Source organism: Mus caroli, unplaced genomic scaffold, assembly GCF_978045245.1.
Source record: "Mus caroli unplaced genomic scaffold, Mus_caroli_1 scaffold_5, whole genome shotgun sequence".
NCBI classification, from domain to species: Eukaryota; Metazoa; Chordata; class Mammalia; order Rodentia; family Muridae; genus Mus; species Mus caroli.
In genome coordinates this window covers 60,859,499-60,880,899 of record NW_028227260.1, presented here as the reverse complement: position 1 = coordinate 60,880,899, position 21,401 = coordinate 60,859,499, and the positions used below count along the sequence as shown (strand labels likewise).

At 37.9% G+C, this 21,401-nt stretch overlaps 1 protein-coding gene across 1 annotated transcript in view; it reads right to left on the bottom strand.

Annotated features, from left to right (window-relative positions):
- LOC110286749 (charged multivesicular body protein 1B2) overlaps positions 1 to 21,079 on the bottom strand; it is a 34,672-nt gene extending 13,593 nt beyond the window's left edge. Inside the window, exons 1-2 of the mRNA XM_021153325.3 lie at positions 20,894 to 21,079; positions 12,865 to 12,962 (exon numbers count right to left, since the gene is read on the bottom strand). Coding sequence (XP_021008984.1) covers positions 12,865 to 12,962; positions 20,894 to 20,909 — 114 coding nt within the window. The 5' untranslated portion in view covers positions 20,910 to 21,079. The remainder of the gene's footprint in view (positions 1 to 12,864; positions 12,963 to 20,893) is intronic.
- Positions 21,080 to 21,401: the final 322 nt, after the last annotated feature.

Here is a 21,401-nt window from a genome sequence, read left to right as displayed (position 1 = left end):
TTAAAAAGGCTTTCTCTCAACCCAGTCACTCACTCTCTGAGAGCCTAGCATCTAGCAAATACAATGCAGTATTTTAGGCACTGGGAATTTAGCAGTGAACTCAAAGAAATCCCTGGGTTTTTACGGAACGTACAATCTAAGCACAGCCTGATAATAAGTAAGATGACTAGAAAATGGTAAAGGTGGCAGGTATATAAGGCCTGCCTTATATAAAGAATATATGCCTTTATTCTAGCACTTGGGAGGCAGAGGCAGGGAGGCAGGGCAATTTCTGAGTTCAAGGCCTACCAAGGCTATATAGTGAGACCCTGCTTCGGGGTCAGGGGATGGGAGTAGTAGCAGGTGTCAGGGAGAGAAACAAAATAATATGACAGTGAAAAAAGAAAGGCTATAAATCTGAAAGAGAGTAAGGGGATATATGAGATGACTTGAAAAATGAGAAGGGAAGAGTAGTGCAATTATAATCTCAAAAATTAAAACAAAATATTTCAAATAATAAAGAAAAGTTAGGATTCTGATTCTTGAATTTGTAGACCCTGAAAAGGACTTTTAATGTAGTGAGCTGTGAGGAAACATATGAAATATAAAAAGGCTTTTCTATCTTAGTGAGAGGAAGGAAGCATGGCAATCAAGTCCTGGATATTTAGCGTAGCAAGCAGAAAAATGCCAGTGAGAAGAAACCCAGCTAGGGGTGGGTGGGCTCAACACAACTAAAGAAAGTCTACAAAATGGTCAATCAGAAGTGAAATCCAGTAATCAATCAGATATGGCTTTGGAGACATTTTAAAAAACTTGGAATTTTTATTTGGAGAGAAGAGATGAAGACAAAGTTCTGAGCAGAACACTGACACAAGTTACTACTTCTGTCTTTCAAATCCTTCCTTTGGCTATGGGACTGAGGTGTAGCTCAGTGGTTCAGTGGCCGAGTGCTTGTCTTGTGGAGCAATGGACTTGATTCCTAACACTGAGGGGAAAAGGAAAAAAAAATAAACTAAACTAAAACAAAAGCATTTTGGGAACAGAGTCAAAACAAAGAGGGCAATTTGAAGATTATTTGTAGTAAGTGATGAAAGATAAAGATGCCCTGGGTGGAGATAAATAAGTACACTGAACTTGGTAAGAAATGACCAGATTCTAAGTATCCTTTAAAGATTTGAAATGCTTTTAAAAGATTTTTGAAGGGTCAGCTGTATGTATGAAACAAAGTTAAGCATAATGCTATTTTAAGGCTGTTTGTTTTAAATGAATGACACAAAAATGCCTTACAGGCACACAGCAACACTGTACTGGAGGATGGCATATAAGGAGCTCTGTTTCAAGTGTAATTGTTTTCCCCTTGGTGATCTGAGTAGAAGCAATAAACAGTTGCAAACAGGAATCTTCAGTTTTGGTATGCTGGCTAGGCTAGATTTATTCATCATCATGAAAATAAAGCTAGAAGTCTAGGTGAACTCACTTCTGGAGTCAACTTAGGCTAGAAATGCAAAAGGAAACAACAGCTTGAAAAGTAGTGAATGTGATTTCCTAAAAGTGAAATCAAAAAAGGGATTGAAGGAAGGGGTAAGGAACTCTTAACAGATGTTATTGGTGGCTTTGATAAACTGTGGATTAAGAACTGATGATTGGAATGAGCAGTATAAACATGATTGGTTTCCATTTTTGGTTTCCATTTGGGGAGAGATGTTAACTGTAAACAAAGAATAAAACAAAACACCCCCAAAATGGAAGAAGGTGGAATTATAGTTAATAAAAATAACTGGCTCTTCAAAGGGTTTTGCAAATAATAAAAGAGTGGGCGGAGCATGAAAGGTACTGGGCCTAGAACTTAATGGTCAGTTGTTTCCCGAGCACCAAAATCAAATAAATGAACTCCCAAGGCCCCCCCAAAAACCCTTAGATAACAACAGAAACAATGACAGAGCATCAAGAGGCAATAAAATAACATAAAATAAAACCCCAAACAAATAAGCAAAACAACAGCGACAACAAGAATACTCTTGCATTAGAGCTTTTTAAAAACTTAAGGTTGAATACGTGGTAATACAATTGATTTAGCACACAGGAGAAAATTGATAATGTTAAACAGATTATTACATGAGTAAGGATGATTGGTTGAACAGGCCTCAGCACAGAGGAGCAGCAGACTCCTTTTAATTCTTAGAACCATGGCCAGTTCATCTATTTGTAGAGGAAGGAAGGACAGTCTATGGCAACTGAGGCCGTTATCTACTGGGACCACATATTTCTCAATGAAGTAGAAAGCAAGAGCATCAGTCAAATTTGAGTAAATTTGATCTTTATGTTTACAAAGAAGCCATGATGTGGTCACTGAAGTGAATGGAAGAATACATGGATTAAGGAAATACATTATAACCCACCACCATATTATGATGAGTCTCTTAACTCTTTTTATATCTAATAGCTTGGAAATATGTATAAAAGTACACTGAACATACTCTTATGCACCCATTTTTATTGCTAAAACCAATCCTAAAAAGATTTATATGCAAGAATAAGGTACTTCAAATATTAAAAGAGTTTAGATCTAGAGACACAGTTCAGTTGCTGAGTACCTGTCTAGTATGTGCAAGGCCCTAGGTTTAATTTCTAGTACTGCAAACAAACAAAGAAATCACCAAAACAGCTATTATTTAGATATACAAACATAGAGGAATAATTGAGTAAATTATTATATATCAACATGATAAAATTGCATTTTAGGAATATAAAAGGGCTACAGATAGTACAGATAATTAGCTAATAGTATGGGAGGCAAACCTCATGATTTAATAACAACAACAAGAATACATAAACCATTTTTCATGTCCTCTGAGTACTAATGGCTGAATACATACTCAGGTATTAATGCTAAAATATTTAGCAAGACAAGTCTAAGTGGATCAAGGAACTCCACATAAAACCAAAGACTCTGAAACTTATAGAGGAGAAAGTGGGGGAAAGCCTTGAAATGATGGGCACAGGGGAAAAATTCCTGAACAGAACAGCAATGGCTTGTGCTGTAAAATCAAGAATTGACAAATGGGACCTCATAAAATTGCAAAGCTTCTGTAAGGCAAAAGACACTGTCAATAAGACAAAAAGGCCACCACCAGATTGGGAAAGGATCTTTACCAATCTTAAATCTGATAGGGGAGTAATATCCAATATATACAAAGACCTCAGGAAGATAGACTCCAAAAGATAAAATAACCCTATTAAAAATGGGGTACAGAGCTAAACAAAGAATTCTCACCTGAGGAATACCGAATGGCTGAGAAGCACCTGAAAAAAATATTCAGCATCCTTAATCATCAGGGAAATGCAAATCAAAACAACGCTGAGATTCCACCTCACCTCACATCAGTAAAAATGGCTAAGATCAAAAATTCAGGTGATAGCAGATGCTGGTGAGGATGTGGAGAAAGAGGAACACTCCTCCATTGCTGGTGGGATTGCAAGCTGGTACAACCTCTCTGGAAATCAGTTTGGTGGTTCCTCAGAAAATTGGACATAGTACAACCGGAAAAACGAGCAATACCTCTCCTAGTTATATATACATCAGATGTGCTATAAGGTGACCGGGAAACTTTAAAGTAGTAGTTCTCAACCTGTGGGTACCAACCCTTTTGGGAGCCAAATGAACATTTCACAGAGGTCGCATATCAGATATCTTATATGTTAGATATTTGCATTATGATCCATAACAGTGGCAGAATTACAGTTATGAAGCATCAACTAAAGTCATTACTGTCTTTCTGCTTGTCATGTCCAACAGGCAATTTTGAATTTTCTTATATATTTTACCTGTCAACCCATCTTCACATGGATTGCTTCTGCTCTTTTAGGCCTGATCTTCCCCAATTGTTCCTTTTGGATCTTTGCCGCTTGTACATTGTTCATCTCCTCTCTCCTATCCCATTGCATTTCCCAGACTGGTTTAGTTAGTCTGGTGTGGTCCTTGCTGCTTACTCTCTCTCCCACATGTGCCTACAGTTCTAGCACTAAATCTTACCATATCTGTTGTCTCCTGAAGAAATCTACCTCTTAGATTCCTGAGAAAATTAATTTCTTATTAGGTCAATACATCAGGTAGCATATATCACTTAGCATATCAAAAGTTTAACATTTTCCTTCAAAGAGCCTGATAAATTGTTGGTACTTTTACACTGAAACAAAAGCCAACACCTCCATCTAACCATTTGCCCAAGCTGGAACCCAAGAGTCACTCTTGATAACTTCTTCTTTTCCCCTCCCTTATCAGTCATCAAATCCACATTGTATCATATTAATAGCTTTTAGTTTTGTAAAACTTTAATTTTTATGAGTGCTTTGTCTGCATGCCTGCCTGTGGATGACCCCTTCTATGTCTGGTACCTACAGGGGCCAGAAGAAGATATCAGATCTCCAGGAAGTAGAGTCAAAGAGTTGTGATCATCATGTGGGTGCTAAAAATTGAACCTGAGTTTTTTGGAAGAGCAGCAAGTTTTCTTTTCTTTTTCTTTTCTTCTTCTTTTTTTTTTTTGGTGGCTTTTAAGATAGGGTTTCTCTGTGTAATCTTGGCTATCATAGAACTCACTCTGTAGACAAGGCTGTAAAAACATGCACCAAAGTGCTCTTAACTGGTGTGGCAGTTTAAATATGCTTGGCTCAGGGAGGTGTGTGGGCTTGTTGGAGGAAGTGTGTCACTGTTGGGGTGGGCTTTGAGAGACCCTCCTCCTAGCTACCTGAAGGCTGTCTTCTGGTTGCCTTCTGAAAAAGATGTACAACTCTCAGCTCCTCCAGCACCATGCCTGCCTGGATGCTACCATGCTTCATGATGATAATGTATTGCTCCTCAGAACCAGTAAGCCAGCCCTAACAATGAAATATTATCCTTTATAAGAGTTGCCTGGGTCATGGTGTCTGTTCACAGCAGTAAACCCCCTAAGTAAGACAACTGCTGAAAAAAAGATCTTCAGTCCTTCATGAGTTTTTAAATTCCTTACTCTGTCCCTGTTCCCATTAATACTTCCCTAACAAAAGCAACTTGTCGTTTCTTGTTTTAACAATCACCATCCATATTTTGAACAAGAGGGAAAATGTTAATTTAAAAATTCCCCCTTCATGTGTCTGTATTGTTTCTGAAAGCTTTTTTTATTATTTATTTGAAAACTTTCAGACATGAATACTATAATTATAACATCCTCTTTTCCTCCAGCTCCTCCTGTGTCTTCCCCATTCCCCTTCAAATTCATGCCTTCTTTTCACTCATTATTACTCTCACATATGAAAATGAATACACTGATATTTTGCTTAGTCCATTTAGTGGTGCTTATGCATATATATCTTTAGGGTTGAGCATTTAGTATGGGAAAACAACTAATGAGGGCACTAATCTCTCTGATTCTCTCTCTCAGAAGTAATGAATTGCCCATAGCTCTTCATCATGGGGTGAGGCTTTGTGAGATTTTCCTTGTCCACAAGGGCCTGTAAACTGCTGCTGCCATTATCCAGGTCTTGTTGAGAGTTGGAAGTTGCAGCTTGCCGATTTTTAGTTTCAAGGGTCCTCCAACCTACCAATCTTAACACTTTATTTTTTTGTAGAAAGTCAAAGAGTAAGTAATTTAAACTATGTAGTCATATTGCTAGGATAGGCAATGGATCAGGAAATTTGAAGAGGAGGCAGGTTCTTATAAGACAACTTAAAATATTCAAATACTTTAAATTAAAACAGAGTTAGAACTCTAATATGTTAAGGCTCAAAAGACAAACACCTTATGTTGTCCTGTGCTTGGCTTCTAGCTTCTAATAGCTAAATATGTATATTTAGGTTGGGGTAAGTATGGATAGAGGCCAGAAAATCAGATGGGGTCCATGAGGCTTTGAGGGAGGTGTGTAAAAGACAGAATATAGAAAATTTATCATAGAATGGGAGATGAGAGAGGAGGAGAGGGAAGAGAGAAACAACCAAAACTAAACATATGACAATTGCATAAGGAAACATTATGTGAAGGCTAATAATAAATAAATCAATAAATAATAAAACAAGAACCCTTTCAAAGAAGCAAGCCTCAAAACCTATTTGCCACTGTTTTGGTAAAAATGAACAAAATATGCAGCGATAGCCACTAAATGAAAAGACAAACATTAACAGATTCTACTATTTCTGCTGTGAAGCTACCAAAAAGCTAAAAGGTAAACTCACAGTATGAAATTTGGTTAGCCATTTCTCATCTCAAATATCTATTCTGAGTTTTAGACATTATTGAGTACAAAGTTAAAAGTTTGGAGTGTGGTTAATTATTTCTTCCTCAGTTGGCCCAGTAGTAAACAGCTTTCACACTTAATACTCCTTCATCCTAGGCAGGACACAATTTTCATGCCCATTCGAATAAAAGCATTAACAAATAGTGATTTTCTATTTCTTTCTCAGTTAATTTGCACAATTTGCTCCATTTTATGAGGCATGTAATCCTTTCCCTGACTTCTGGTTTTGTGAAAAAAATTCTCTGAACTTTTCTTGTGGTCTCTAGTTTTTGTGGGAAGATATTTTAGGAGAAGTGGTCTAAACTGAGGTTGCTTTATTCAAAGACCCAGGTGACTCACAGTTCTGCAGCAATAGGATCTTTCTAGTAACTACTTAACTCTTAACTGTAGCACAAAAAATGCTACAGACTTATGCAGTAATTAAAGTGGCACGTTTGTGTTGGGTAATGTGCATCCCCTTTTATGATACGGGTCACTCTAAGAGGCCACTCACCATAGTCTAAAGAAAAGAGGCCATGTCATCTAGCCCTGCTTATCTCTCTCTGAAACAGGGAGTAAAGACATTCTTTTTGGTTCTGTGGATTGAGTTTACACCTAATTTATGATCCTCCCCAGGACCTGATTCCTCTAATATCCTTACCATGTAAATTATCCGAGATTAATGCTGAATCAAATGGTATTATTATAAAAGTCAGACTTCCCATTTGTTGGAGGAATTCCATGAAAGCTTTCTGTTTTGAACATCTTCCGATATAACATCCTGTCTATGAAGGCTTCCTCTCTTCTTTCAGCTATCCTTTTACAGGAAATTTCTCTATAGGCTTTAAAGCGAAGCTTTCTTTTCTTTAGGGCCCTGTTTTTAATATGTTGTACTATTCCCTTTTCATGCTCTCCTCCTTTAAACTCAAATCACGGCTCGAAGACCCTAATTCTTTTGTTGTTGTTCTTGTTGTTGCTTTTTGTTTTTTAATTCTGTAATTATATTTATGTACAGAAAACTTAGTGCACATTTAAAACAATTTAGTGGCAAGTTCTTTAGCCTTTGCCTTTTCCAACTTGGCAATGCAAGCCACACACACACAAAAGAAATCTAAATGGAATAAATGAATAAAGAGGATGCAAAACCCAAAGTAGACATTCCTCCAATGCCAGAAATGGGTTACATATAATTGAGTTGTTGGCTAAAGAAAAACCATGAAAACTTCCTAACATTGCTATTGCCAAGGATATTGGTTGTTCACTACAAACTTATGGTCTACTGCTGAAGACAACACCTAAATAACTCATGGAACAAGCTGGTCCCCACCTAGAGCCTTCACCCCTACTGACTAGTGTTCATGGAACTGGAAGGTAACCCTGAATAATATAATAGGAGGAACAACCTAGATATAAACTCTTTGATCTTGCATGTAGATACACTTGTGCAATGGTGTCAATGGTACAAATGTTGGAGAAATAACCAACCACTATCATACTGGATTTAAGGCCCAGTCTGTGAGATGGAATACATATCCAACACTGCCTAGGGGACCAGGAACTAGAGACTTCATAGGTCAGGGACATAGAGAACATATCAATAAAATGACTCCTAATGACATTCTGCTATACTAATAGATCGATGCCTCAACTCATCTATCATCAGAGACTTTTCCTCCTGTAGTAGATGGGAACACATACAGAAACCCACAACTGAACAATGTTCTGAGAGTGAGAGACCATGGAACACTGAGCTCTAAATGGGATGGCTCCATCAAACCCCTCAATACACCATGGCTCAGAGAACCCAGTGAAAGAAGAAGCTGAAAGATTATAAGAACCAGTGGGGATGGAATACACCAAGGCAACATGGCTTTTCAGACACAACAGAACTGATGTAGCATGCATGCAGGAACTAACAAAGACTGTGGCAGCTTATACACAAACTGTACAGGTCCAAGCTAGATAGGGTCCCAGCACTGAGAGGTTGAATTAGACATGATCTCCTATCCCTAACCAAGAAGATATCTTCAATTGACAAGAGCTTGCAAAGGAAAAAATTGCTCCAATGGAGTCTCACTGGGTATATAAACCACACTTAAGGTAGGTTCTATGCCCTAGCAGTAGATGGTCAACAGAAAACAAACTCAATGTTATTTTTGCAGATTTTTTTTTTTTGGCTCATATTGCTTTCTTTCAGCATTTTCCTTACTTGTACATTATAGTTTCTGATTTTTTTTTATTGGTTGTATATGTTCCTTGTGTTACTCTTTTTAATTTGTCTGTTTTCTAAAGACTATGAAAATGAAGGCATGGATATGAATGAATAGGAAAAAATCTGGGAGGAATTGGTAGAAGGAAAACCACGATAAAAATCCATTACATAAAAATTAACTTCAATACAAATAAAATAATATAAAAAAGAAATGGAGAATAGAACCATAAACACCACCCACCCCAAAGAAACAAGAATGGCTAAGAAACTTTTGTTAAATGTTCAGTAGCCTTAGCTATCAGGGAAATGAAAATTAAAACTACTTTGAGATTCCATCTTATCCCAGTCAAATAATAAAAAAACAAACAAACAAACAAACATCCTAATAACAACACAAGGACAAAAACCACATAAAAATGATGCAATGATGCTTTTAACTATTTGCAACAGTGCAAACTAGTATAGCCACTATGGAAATCAGTTTGGAGGTTCTTTAAAAGACTAGCAATACATATATGATATGATTCAGCTATCCCACTCTTGGGTAAACTTCCGAAGGATCCATATCCTAATACTGAGATCCTTGTTCACCCATGTTCATTGTTGCTCTATTTACAATGGCCAGGAAATGAAAACAGCTATCAACTAACAAATATACAATGAAAATATGTAATACTATTCATCTGTAAAGAAAAATAAAATTATAAAATTACAGAGCTCGAAATAATCATCCAGACTAAGGGAGCCCACACCCAGAAGGACAAAAGCCACCTAACCAGGTCAGTCTCATATCTGGATGATAACTTTGAAACACAGAGAAGTCAAGAAACTTGGAGGCGGAGGCCATGGGAGGAAGCTTCTAAGGGAACATTGATAAAATGTAAGAGGTATGAAGGATATAGGGAACAATGGAGCAAGAGAGATGGAGTAGGGTGAAGGATGGGAGTGCAAGTACAGGAGGGAGTTAGGGGGCAAGGAATACAAAAGACGTTTGCTGTGTTGGCTAAATTGATGCCAACTTGACACAAACTGTAACCATCTGAGAGGAAGAAACCTTGATTGAGAAAATATGAGATAGGGCTGTAGGCCATCCTGTAGAACTTAATGGGGAAGGGCCCAAACCACTCTGGTGGTAGATCTGCTGCTGGGCTGATAGTCCTTGGTTCTACAGGAAAGCGGGCTAAGCAAGCCATAGGGATAAGACAGTAAGCAACACCCCTCCATGGCCTCTGCATTTGCTCCAGCCTCTAGGTTCCTGCCCTTTCCTGAGATTCCGACTTAGCTCCCTTTGAGAAAGGACTAAAATAAGGAAATGTAAGCCAGATAAACATTTTCCTCCCAAACTGATTTTGGGTCATTGTGTTTCACTTCAGCAATCGAAACCCTAAGACACTTAGAAAAACACATATGGAAACCTACTACTGTAGAAGCATCCTAAAATATATGTATGTATGTATATATATATATATATATATATATATATATATATATATATATATTTATAAAGTTTAACTATAGAACCCTAGAATGGGGGCAAGGAGGGAAGGACAATGCCTCTCTCAAACACCATAGGTCAAAAAACAAAAAAAAAAATCCAGTGTCAGATATGAACTACCTCTTTTTGATTTGTTTGTCAATAGACTCTGATAGGTGCATTCCTACCCCCCAAAATTCCAAGCTATTGTCACTGCTTTTGATTATCCCTTCCAGATCTTGAAGGTAAGACACAAGATAGCACAACCTCAAGTCATGGAACATGGGTGAATCATGCTAGGTTTGAGCTTGAAGCTTCATCCCTACTGGCTAGCTTTCAAGGTACAAAGGTACTATGCATGCTATGGAGGGAATGAAGTAATTAATAGTTTTACCCAGCTATTATGAGCCCTTCAAGCAACAGTACTGAGTGGCCTGGTGGAAAGATGCCCACAAGTACATAGAAGTAGCCAATAACTTTTCTTTTTATTAGATTTAAGATTGTTCTAAAAGATGGAAGTCATGCTAGGTACCTTTCTTTAATAGGGCCAAGAGTCCATAGCTGGGCAAATCTATTACTATCATTTTGCTAAATGGACACATCAGTTCAGCTCTTGATTTTCATCAGAGAAGCTTCCTTTTTTGGAAGATAGTGATTAATACAAAGACTACAGTTAGTTAACATAAATAGAATAAAAGACCATGGAGTGCTCAGCTCTAAATGACACATCTATATCACTCACCCCCACTTCAAGGCTCAAGGATCATTGTGTAAGAGTGAGCAGAAAGAGTAAGAACCCAAGGTAGTAGATGAATACTATGAAACAGAATTGTCTAGATGATATGATGGGCCCACACGAACTCTCAGTAGCTACTGACCACATATGTGTACAGGACCTGTACAAAATCAAGCCAGAAAAAAGGAAAAAAAAAAAGCCCAGCCAGGATTGGGGAGCAGATCACAAGGTCTCAGCACTAGTTGAGAAGCTAAACACAATTGATGGCTGCTGGTAAAAGAAGTTTTCTTCAGGGATGTGGCCCAAGAGGCTTACCCATGTACCAGTAGCAGCCCTACACCTATGCACATATTGCTCTCACCAAGCAGACTTGATGGGTTTAAAGTGGAAGCACAAGAAATTGGGAGAGAATAGTGGAAGGGCTGGGGGAGGGATGGATGGGGAAGGGGTGGGAGTGAATTTAACAGAAACACATCAGATGTATTCATGGAGTTCTCCAACAATAAAAAGAACATATGAGAGAAAACCACGGAAATCCACATGTACACAACCTAATTAACATAGCATGCTTGAAAATGTTATCCTTGTAAAGTTTTACTTCTAAGTCTGGCATTTGCCTTAGTAACCTAGATTTTGGGAACATCCGAAACTGCTAAAAATGGCTTACAATCTAAGCAGTAAATGGCATAATAAAATCAGCAAACAGGTTTCAAAAGATAAATTTTCATTTACTTTTTTTTAAAGGATAAATTTTTAAAAGGAGCAGATAATTAAGAAAAATGTTTAACATCTTTAGCCACTATGGAAATGAAAATGAAAACAAAACGAAGATTTCACCTTTGTGGCTCAGAATTGCTATCATTAACTAAACAACATTAAATGCTAATGAGGATGTGGAGAAAATGCAACTTTTATATACTTCTAGCAGGAACGTAAATTAGTTGAATCATTATGGAAATGAACATGGAGGCCTCTCATAAAACTAAAAGTAGATTATCCATAGGACCTAGCCATAACATTCCTAGGGATACAGTCAAAGGACTCTAAATCAACATGGAACACAGTAACTTGCACAGCCATATTTACTGTAGCAGTATTCACAATCACCATGCTATTGAACCAGGTTAGGTATCCACCAACATCTGAGAAAAGAAAATTGTCATTTACAAACATGTCCATATTGGAATGGGGTTCCGATAGCCACCAGAGGGAGAATGAGATTTTGTTTGCTGAGAAATGGATGCAAGTGAGGAACATAAGAGTACATGGAATAAATCAGACTCAGTGTAAGCCTATTTTCTCTCATTTGTAGATCCTAGCTCTTATATAGACACACAAATACTAATCTTCCTAAAGGGCATGAAAGCAGAAGTGAGACTGTGTGAGGTAATGAACACGAGTTGGAAGGGAAATAAGGGGAAAGGTATGGCATGAATATTGTCACAATACATGATATGCCTGTTTGAAAATGTCTGTGAAACCCATCATTATGTACAATGAATATACAGATAAAAATGTTTCACTATGGCTGAATTGTTAGTGCAAACAGTAGTATTTTGTGTCAAATAACTAATTTCATTCCAGAGATCTGGAATTCTAGCATGTTCTAGGTAAAAAGTCCAAACATAACTGATTACAAATAAAACCTTCAGAATTCTATATCCAGAGCTTCTCTGTTAGGCAATGTTTCACATAGGTTATGATTTGTTGGAGAACTTAAGCTTGTCCCAACGTGACTCCATTGAAAAAGTACTCTTAGAAGTTTGAACCTAAATCTTATAGACTGCCCCATGCAGTGGTTTTCTTTGCTGAGTCTGCACTGAAACCTTTGACTATATCCCTGAGAAAAAAAACTTATTGTGCCCTATGCCTTGCGCTAGTAAATAACCAAAGCACAAAATATATCAGTTATCTGTAATGTTTAGATATAAAACCTTAGAATGCATGGGTGTTAGAATCAGCAGAAGTGGGCTTCTCAAGAAGAATGAAGTTAGCTAAGGAGAGATTTTATTTGTAGTAACTCAAAAGTACACAATTTTGTAAGCTATGTTTACATATATAAATATCAACAAAGTTGAAGCATAGTAAAGAAGGCATTATCAACTACATAGGCTAATGATTTACCTAAAGAGACACAATATAATTAACTTACCCTTCTATATCTAGCTGTATTTCTTTTGTGAATTAGAAAAAATAAAAATATTAAAAGTGGTCTACCTTTTTTATCTTGGCCTTTTCAGCTTTTTCTTCTTTATCACACTTCTTGGCATTCCTATTAAGTTCTTTTGCAGCAAACTTCAAGTTAAATAAGTGTTCTGAAAATATAGGTTAAGGTTATCCCGTCAAAAAGTCATTTGTCCAGTATAAAGACCTGTCAAATTGATGTTAAAATAATTAAAAGTGATCAGATACTATTATAATTGAGGCAACTAATCACAAAATTTCTAAAGAAATAGAACAAATTATTTCTTTAAAACTTCCTTTCACCCAAAAATCACGTTAGTAGAAGATACAATATTAATTAGAAAAGAAAAAGAACTATTCTGAAGGAACCAGGATTTAGTCAAGTTCAACGTCATCAGTAATAAGGTATGCCAATATTATTTACTTTTTGAAGAGATGTCTTATAAATAGCATATCATTAGTACCGTTGCTAAGATCAATCTCATTTGTTATAAATGAGCAGTATAGATTTTCAAGTGTCAAATTCATCAATCAGGAAGGACCAACTGAATAACTGAAGCAAATAAGAGACTTCACGACTAAGTGAAACATTACTAGAAGGCTCCCAGAAACTACCAATAGCTCTTATTGAGGGAAACCAAATCAAGGCAGAAATGAAGCAGAGATCATGGAGGAACACTGTTGACTAGTTTGTTCCCCATGGCTTGCTCAGCTTGCTTTCTTATAACATTTAGGGCCACCTGCCCAGGGGTGGCAATGCAAACCGTGGGCTGGGCCCTTCCCACCAATCAATCAATAAAATGCCTCACAGACTTGCCTATAGTGTTCTTTCTTCCCAAATGATTAGCCTGTGACAAGCTGACACAAATAAATAAATAAATAAATAAATAAATAAATAAATCCATATATAAATAAATAAGTTCCAGAGCCTACCTAAAAAGGCTGCATGTATCAATAATCCCAGAATTCTCATTGAAAGGTGGTAAGGAGAAGACTAGAGAAATGCCTAGAAGTTCTTGGCCCAACTATTCTGGAATGCACAGTGCAACAGATACAGTAAGAAAGACCTTGTCTCTACAAAGACCTTAGCTCAAAGAGAGAACTGACTCCCCAACACTGACTTCTGACCTCTACATGTGAACTGTAGTGTACATACAAATAATAAATGAAAAAGAAATAAAGGTTAAGAAAAAGAAACATTTTCTAAATATCAACATAGGAGTGGAGTGATGGCTTAGTGGTTAAGAGCACTGGCTGTTCTTGCAGAGGAACCTGGGTTTGATTCCCAGCTCCCACAAAGTGCCTCACAGCCACCTGCAACTCCTATTGCAGAGGATCTGATAACCTCTTCTGACCTCCATAGGCACCAGGCACCCACATGGCAAACAGATGCTCATACAATCAAGGCAAAACATTCATACCATAAAAGGAAATTAAAAAATAATTTTAAAAATCATGATGGATTGAAAATAATAAAATAAATTATAAGCAGGACTTTAAAATACAAATACATAGAGTGATGAGATGTCAAAAGACAAACAAAAAATTTCAAGTGCTATTCTAAAAAGAAAGAAGCAATGAATTTATTAGCATCAACTAAAACAGTATCAGAAGTCAGTATAATATTAGGAATTAAGAAAGAGGGACCATCATAAAAATTCACAAGCTGACCTAATATTTAAAGCATTCCATATCCCTATTGTGTGTGTGTGTGCCCAATAAACAGTTTAAGGGGCTGAAGAGATGGTTTGGTAGTTAACAGTATTGTCTGCTCTTCCAGGGAATCTGGGTTCAATTCCCAGCATCCACATGGCAGTTCAAAATCATTTGTAACATCAGTTCCTGGGGATCTATGTCCCTTTCTGGCCTCTGAAAGCATTGAGTGTATGTGATGCATGGACATAATCCAGGACAAACATGCATATACAAAAATAAAATGAAAAACTAATTAATAGTTTGTTAAATGAAATAAACTAGAATAAGATGAATATGACATATTTTCTGTCCTATGTGGACTGTAGATATATATGTGTGTGAAATACATAAACATTTTAAAAATATTGCATATACTTGATCTGGCTTTAACCATATAAAAATAATACATGAAAACAGAAGGGGGAGGAAAGGAAGCCAGCAGGATGATGAATGAGACAAGAGAAGCTAATGGGAAAGCAATGTACATGATACACACACACACACACACACACACACACACACACACACATACATATATGTGTGTATTCAACTTACTATGAAAAATTTGTGACAGTGGTACCAGTACCAGAGACTATGTATTTGAAAAGTGCCGTTATATGTGTGCTATATATAATAAAATGCATTATTTTGTACATTAATCAAATTTTTAAAAAACAAACTTTTAGAAAAAGGCATGGAGAAGAGAGCTAATCTTGCCCCAATAGTTTGAGACTATACATCTTCAAGCATATTAATAGGACATAAGAAAACTTATTAGGCCATAACTGAAATAAATTTCAAAAAAATTTGTCAGCTGACCACAACTTTGTAGTTAATATATTTGCTTTCTTCATGGTTTTCTTTTTGTTTTTGTTTTTTCGAGACAGGGTTTCTCTGTATAGCTCTGGCTGTCCTGGAACTCACTCTGTAGACCAGGCTGGCCTTGAACTCAGAAATCCGCCTGCCTCTGCCTCCCAAGTGCTGGGATTAAAGGCGTGTGCCACCACCGCCCGGCTCTTCATGGTTTTCTGAAAGAAACTAAAGGTAAGATAGAAAATGTAAGAATTTGTGTTTGAAATCTTAAAAAAGTTATTTATGTATAATTAAAGGAAAAAATGAGGATCTCAGGAATGTTCTATTTTTTTTCTAAACTTTCTTAAGAGGGAAGGACTTAAAAAGGACATTATAGGGCTTAAAAAAGACTTTTGAATTAAAAGTTAGTGGTTTTTTGGCATAGAGTATGTATTTACTAAATTATCATTTACTACATCACCTATTTTAATTGAGAAATCTATATGAAAATGTAAATTCGTCTTGAGAGCATTATATAAAACTATTATATGCTATTACATTGCATTTGTTTTATAGCCTTTCAAAAATCACTAGGATTGAAAGAATCCACTGTGTATAAAGAAAGAAACCCTAGTTTAAAATAGAATTCAACTTACTATGAAAAATTTGTGACAGTGGTACCAGTACCAGAGACTATGTATTTGATAAGTGCCGTTATGCTTCCAACTTTCTGGCTTTTAAAGTTTCCACTACTTTAATTACTACTGTGTATATTTTAAGGAGGTAAATTTGAGAGCAAAAGAATCAGGTTCAAAATCATCTGAACTAAAAGCAACTTTAGAGAAAGTTTACTAACTTGAAAACATAAACCTACTGATCAGTGGTTCTCAACCTTCCCAATGATGTGACCCTTTAATATAGTACACGCTGTGGTGACCCCCCCAGCCATAAAATTATTTTTGTTACTACTTCCTAACTATAATTTTACTACTGCTATGAACTGTACTGACATGCAGGATATCTGATATGTGACCCACAGGTTGAGAACCACTGCTATAGCCATCTGGATAAATATGCAATAACTAAGGAATACAGCAACAAGGAGCACACAGCTTATCCCTTAGGTCACACTAACTGTTAAAGGGAATCTCCGAATTGGTCCTCATATGGTATAGAAAGAATGACCTGAAAATAACATTCTATACTTCTTGTAAAAGACAGCATTCTGTTGAGTCTACAAGCCATAAATTATGTATGCACTGGTAGGTGACCAATGTAATGGGCAAATGTGAAACACTGTAAACACTGGGAACTAATTCTGGTAAAGAGGCTATACCTTCCACTGAACTTTAGCAAGGCTGACTTAACTGATTAGAATTTCCATGACTCTGGAGAGCTTGGAATTTTGCAGGACCAGGGCCTTATTACAATTTGTCTTGGACTATCTTTAGTCCTCTTAACAGCTATTCCTTGCCCACCTCTGTCTGGCCTAACATCCTGTGACTAACAGATAAAACCTTTTGAAAGGTATTAACAGACCAGCAGCTTCCACCAACCATTTGAAAGGTATTAACAGACCAGCAGCTTCCACCAACCAGAAAGCTAAGAGTGTTCTCAGATAGATGTGAGGCCTATAGCTGAGATTTTTCTGCTGTGCTGTACCATCTATCTGATGTCTCCAAAGATATATTGCAAAAGAGCCTTGATTTAAAACTTTATTCTGTTGCTAGAAAAAATCCACTAAACTATTAGCAGGCTGGGGTAATCTGAATCCAAGTTCTTAAGCCATGGTTAATCATACTTGGCTTCAGATTAAACTATGCCATCCCCTTTGAAGCAAGGATGGTTGTTTATGTTGACAGTGCTTTGATAAAAACACAACATAGTGTATCAATGCTGGCAAGTCTGATCCTGATATGTGACTTGTTTAGTTTTAGGATTTAAAGTGATTCATAAGATCTGCAATTATTGCTGGGCCAGGTGGTGGCTCACGCCTTTAATCCTAGCACTTGGGAGGCAGAGGCAGGTGGATTTCTGAGTTCGAGGCCAGCCTGGTCTACAAAGTGAGTTCCAGAACAGTCAGGGGTATACAGAGAAACCCTGTCTCGAAAAACCAAAAAAAAAAAAAAAAAAAAAATCTGCAATTACTAATAGCTATTTTTAAGGAGCTAGCTACTGCTCTGTGCAATACAGCCCCAGGTGATACAAGTACTTCATTCCCTTTTTGAACTTGAGTATGTCCAGTACTTATTATCTACTTCATTGGTCTGTAACCACCCTCAAGTCAGAATGCCTAAAAATATTATAGCTACAGATAATGTCGCCAGAAAAATAGACATAATAATATTCAAAACTGTGCATACAATCTTAAACTAAGTCCACACATTAGCATTCATCTGAATTCTGAGTTACTTTGCATTGGTATTTAGATTCACAGATGTGTGACCTCTGGCCCCAGATCAAAAGCTGCTAAAAGATAGAAGTAGTATATTTAATTTCATGTATCCATGATATGATTTGGTCTATAAGAAAGACCCCAATTCAATTATATTAATAATTAACTATTAACAGAAAGTAATTTGCTCTTTTTTTTTTTTTTTGTCTATTATGGGACCAGCAATGTGTATGCAAATGAGCATTTGAAGATAAATGGCCTCATTCCCCAGGAATTCATAGTCTAAGGAAAGAGTTAAGTAAACATCCTTCTAAGGGTAGAAATGCTTAAATAAAAGGTAAAACGATGCAGAAAGGAACAGGAGTAACTGGTAGGAAACACTAGTCCTAAGATTCTTAGACTTTGGAAGGATATCAGTTTAGACTAAGAAAACTAGAAAGTTCCTGTTAATGAATCACACTTGAATTCCAACAGTAAAATGACATATACCTGAGGTAATAAGGGAGGAAAAGCAGCACCGACCACGGGAGTAGCCCTTAATTATTTATCTACTAATTTCTCATTCCTGTAATTAACTTAACACTAAGACCTATAGATACCCGTCACAGTAATTAAATCTGACTTCAATTAAAAATTTAAAGTGAGCTTTACTATTGTACAAAGAGATTAACATACTTAATCAAAGGCAACTAAATTATTTAATCACAGCCAATCTTCCTAACAGTACAGTGAGAATTTTACATTTTATAAAAGGTAAGATGTTCTTCAAATTTTACTTCATGTTATTTATGGAAGGTAGGTCTGAGTCCATATTATTTCCTACCTCTATACTGTGGTGTGGGTGTGTGTGGGGTCTGGTTTACACATAAATGAACTAAGATGAGTAATTATATAGTTTGGATCAAGTTAAACCTTACTACTTTACATAATAGATGAAAGAGTAGGCCATTGTTATTAGGTACAGAAGGTACTTATATTAATCTTTTTGAGAAGTATTATACAATATAGTTTTCTGGACCTGACTTAGCTATAGTAAATACACAAGAACACCCAGAAGTTGTGGTTAGCTGTACAGTACCTAGACAAGTTCAAGCCCATTAAAATCCTAGCACTGATAAAAGAGGAGAGGGACTACTGAGGTCCCACCTCTAGCTGAGGCGGGTACTAGCAACTGAGGCTATTGGAGTTGGGAGAAATCACTTTTCTTCAAATGGTTGCCCATGCCTGAGTGGACGAGCCTACAGCCATGTAAATAGACTGGACTCTGTGAGTTAGAAAATGAACATGTTAAAACTTTTCATTGAAAAAATAGTAACAGCCGGGCAGTAGTGGTACACGCCTTTAATCCCAGCACTTGGGAGGCAGAGGCAGGTGGATTTCTGAGTTCGAGGCTAGCCTGGTCTACAGAGTGAGTTCCAGGACAGCCAGAACTGCACAGAGAAACCTTGTCTCGAAAAAAAACAAACAGCAGGGCGTGGTGGCGCACGCCTTTGATCCCAGCACTCAGGAGGCAGAGGCAGGTGGATTTCTGAGTTCGAGGCCAGCCTGGTCTACAAAGTGAGTGCCAGGACAGCCAGGGCTACACAGAAAAACCCTGTCTCGAAAAAACCAAACCAAACAAACAAACAAACAAACAAAAACAAAAAAAAAGAAGAAGAAAGAAAAAAGAAAGAAAGAAAAATTAGTAACTACATATTTTGTTACTGGGAATATAAGGCAGGTTAGACAAAGTAAAAATAGCCTGCTTCCATATTTTCAGAACAAGAAATAAAAGCTTTTAGAGCTATTGCCTCTAATCATTTCAAATTTTCTAGGAAACAAAAGAGAGCTAATAATTTTAAAGCTATTCAAATCTCTCATACTTCAGATTATGTTCAAAAATACAATTCAGTAGGCACTACCATTTCTTTTTACTTTAAAAATGCCTTTCTAGGGTTGAAAGGTGAGACAATATGCTTCCCAAATGAGTCAAGTGGGTGACAGAGGATGAACGCCATGCCTTAATTCAGAAGACTGTTGTTTCAAGGAACTTGGGAAATAAAACTGATCTTTTGACTCAGAATTCAATAAAGTGCTTGTCACTTTATGCTAATATTAAAACTATACTACAGTCACTATTTTTTTTACATGCAGTAGAAACAGGACCTCTCTTGGTCATCTATTCTTTTCATGATCTGCACCTTTCCTCCAGGCTAGCATTTTAATGTACAGCATACCCTGGTTTGTGCTGCAAGATTTACTGGATGACATAAAATTGAACCCATCAAAAAAACATTTTTACCTGTACTTCAGGCTTATAGACTAATAGTGCCAAAAGAGCTTAACACGAGCTACAGAACAGTTACCATTACCCATGGTTTATCTTTTTGCTATCTTGGAGTGGAAGAAAAAGCAATTTATTTTATTTTTTCTCTAAAGCCAACCCCTGGAAGGAGTAAAAATTGCAGCAACATGGAGCTTCTGTGATGGAATTTTAGTAGTGAAAAAGAAAAAGAAAGCCAAATTGTGTTCATGACGTCACCAGAAAGCTTTATTCTTAGCCCCTACTAATTGCCCAAGTGGCCAGACAGGTTTGGCTGATGGACTTTATGGCTTCAGGAATAACCTGAATTTCCTCAAGTGTTAAATTCGAATGCAGCGGGAACAGAAAGCGAGCACAGTTAGTTCCGAGGGTTCGTAGCAATCGCTCAACCTCATCACCAGTCACCTGCAGTCATTAAAGGGCAGTTCGCCAAAAGCTGTTTGTCCACGTACGCTTTGAGAACCTACACCTCCGCCTGGAGCCATAGGCAAACTCCAGTCGCCTCCCCTCGGTCCTGGCACCATTCCCTGTCAATTTCAAAGAGGCCAAAAATTCACTGATAAGGCAGGTGACAGAAATCCTCAACAAGGGGCGGTACGGGCTCAATTATCTCTGTCTGTCCACTGGCTCCTCTGACCCTCCCCACATTCGAGGATGGCAGCAGAGGCGGGAGGCGGCGGCCGCAGCAAGGAGGAGGGAGAAAAAAAATAAAAAAAGCCAACCCCAGGCCGCTGGAGCCTACCCATTCGCGTCACAGCTCCCTTGCCCCACGTGCGGGCCCAAAAGGTCAAGCCCCTGGGCGTGTCCCCAGCGCCCCTGCCTTCGTCCTCCCCAAGTCCCCAAGGCCCTGGTAGCACCTTGACCGACAGAAAGGATACTCTCCATGTTCGACATGATCTCTCGAGTTCACCGGGAGGGAGGAGGGGGAGGGGCAGGTAACACGCGGGACAGGGGTCGGGAACCCGCGAGTTGTGGGTCTCTTGGGCGCGCGGAGGGTGGCGGTTGTAGCGGGTTTCGAGGGATCCTAGCCCACTTCCTGTTTCGGTTTGGAACCCGTGGTGGGTGGAGTCCCACGAGCTAGAGAGGCGGGACTGGGACGACGCCAACATGGCTGCAGTGAGTCGCTTCGGTTAGGATGTCTCCTGTCGCTTGGGGGCGGTGGTGTCCGAGAGCTGAAGCTTAGGTCCCTCCCCCTTAGATGCTTCACGTGCGCTCAGGATAACTGCGCTAAACCTGGTCCGGCATCCCACCGGACTTCTAGTTCTTTCTTTTGTCAACCTGGACGCCGTTTAGCCTTCCGTCCATCTCGTACCTCAGATTTCACACAGTCCTGGTCGTCCCTCATCCCTTTCTCTCAGAGCTTAAGTCTTAAAGGGTGAAGACAAA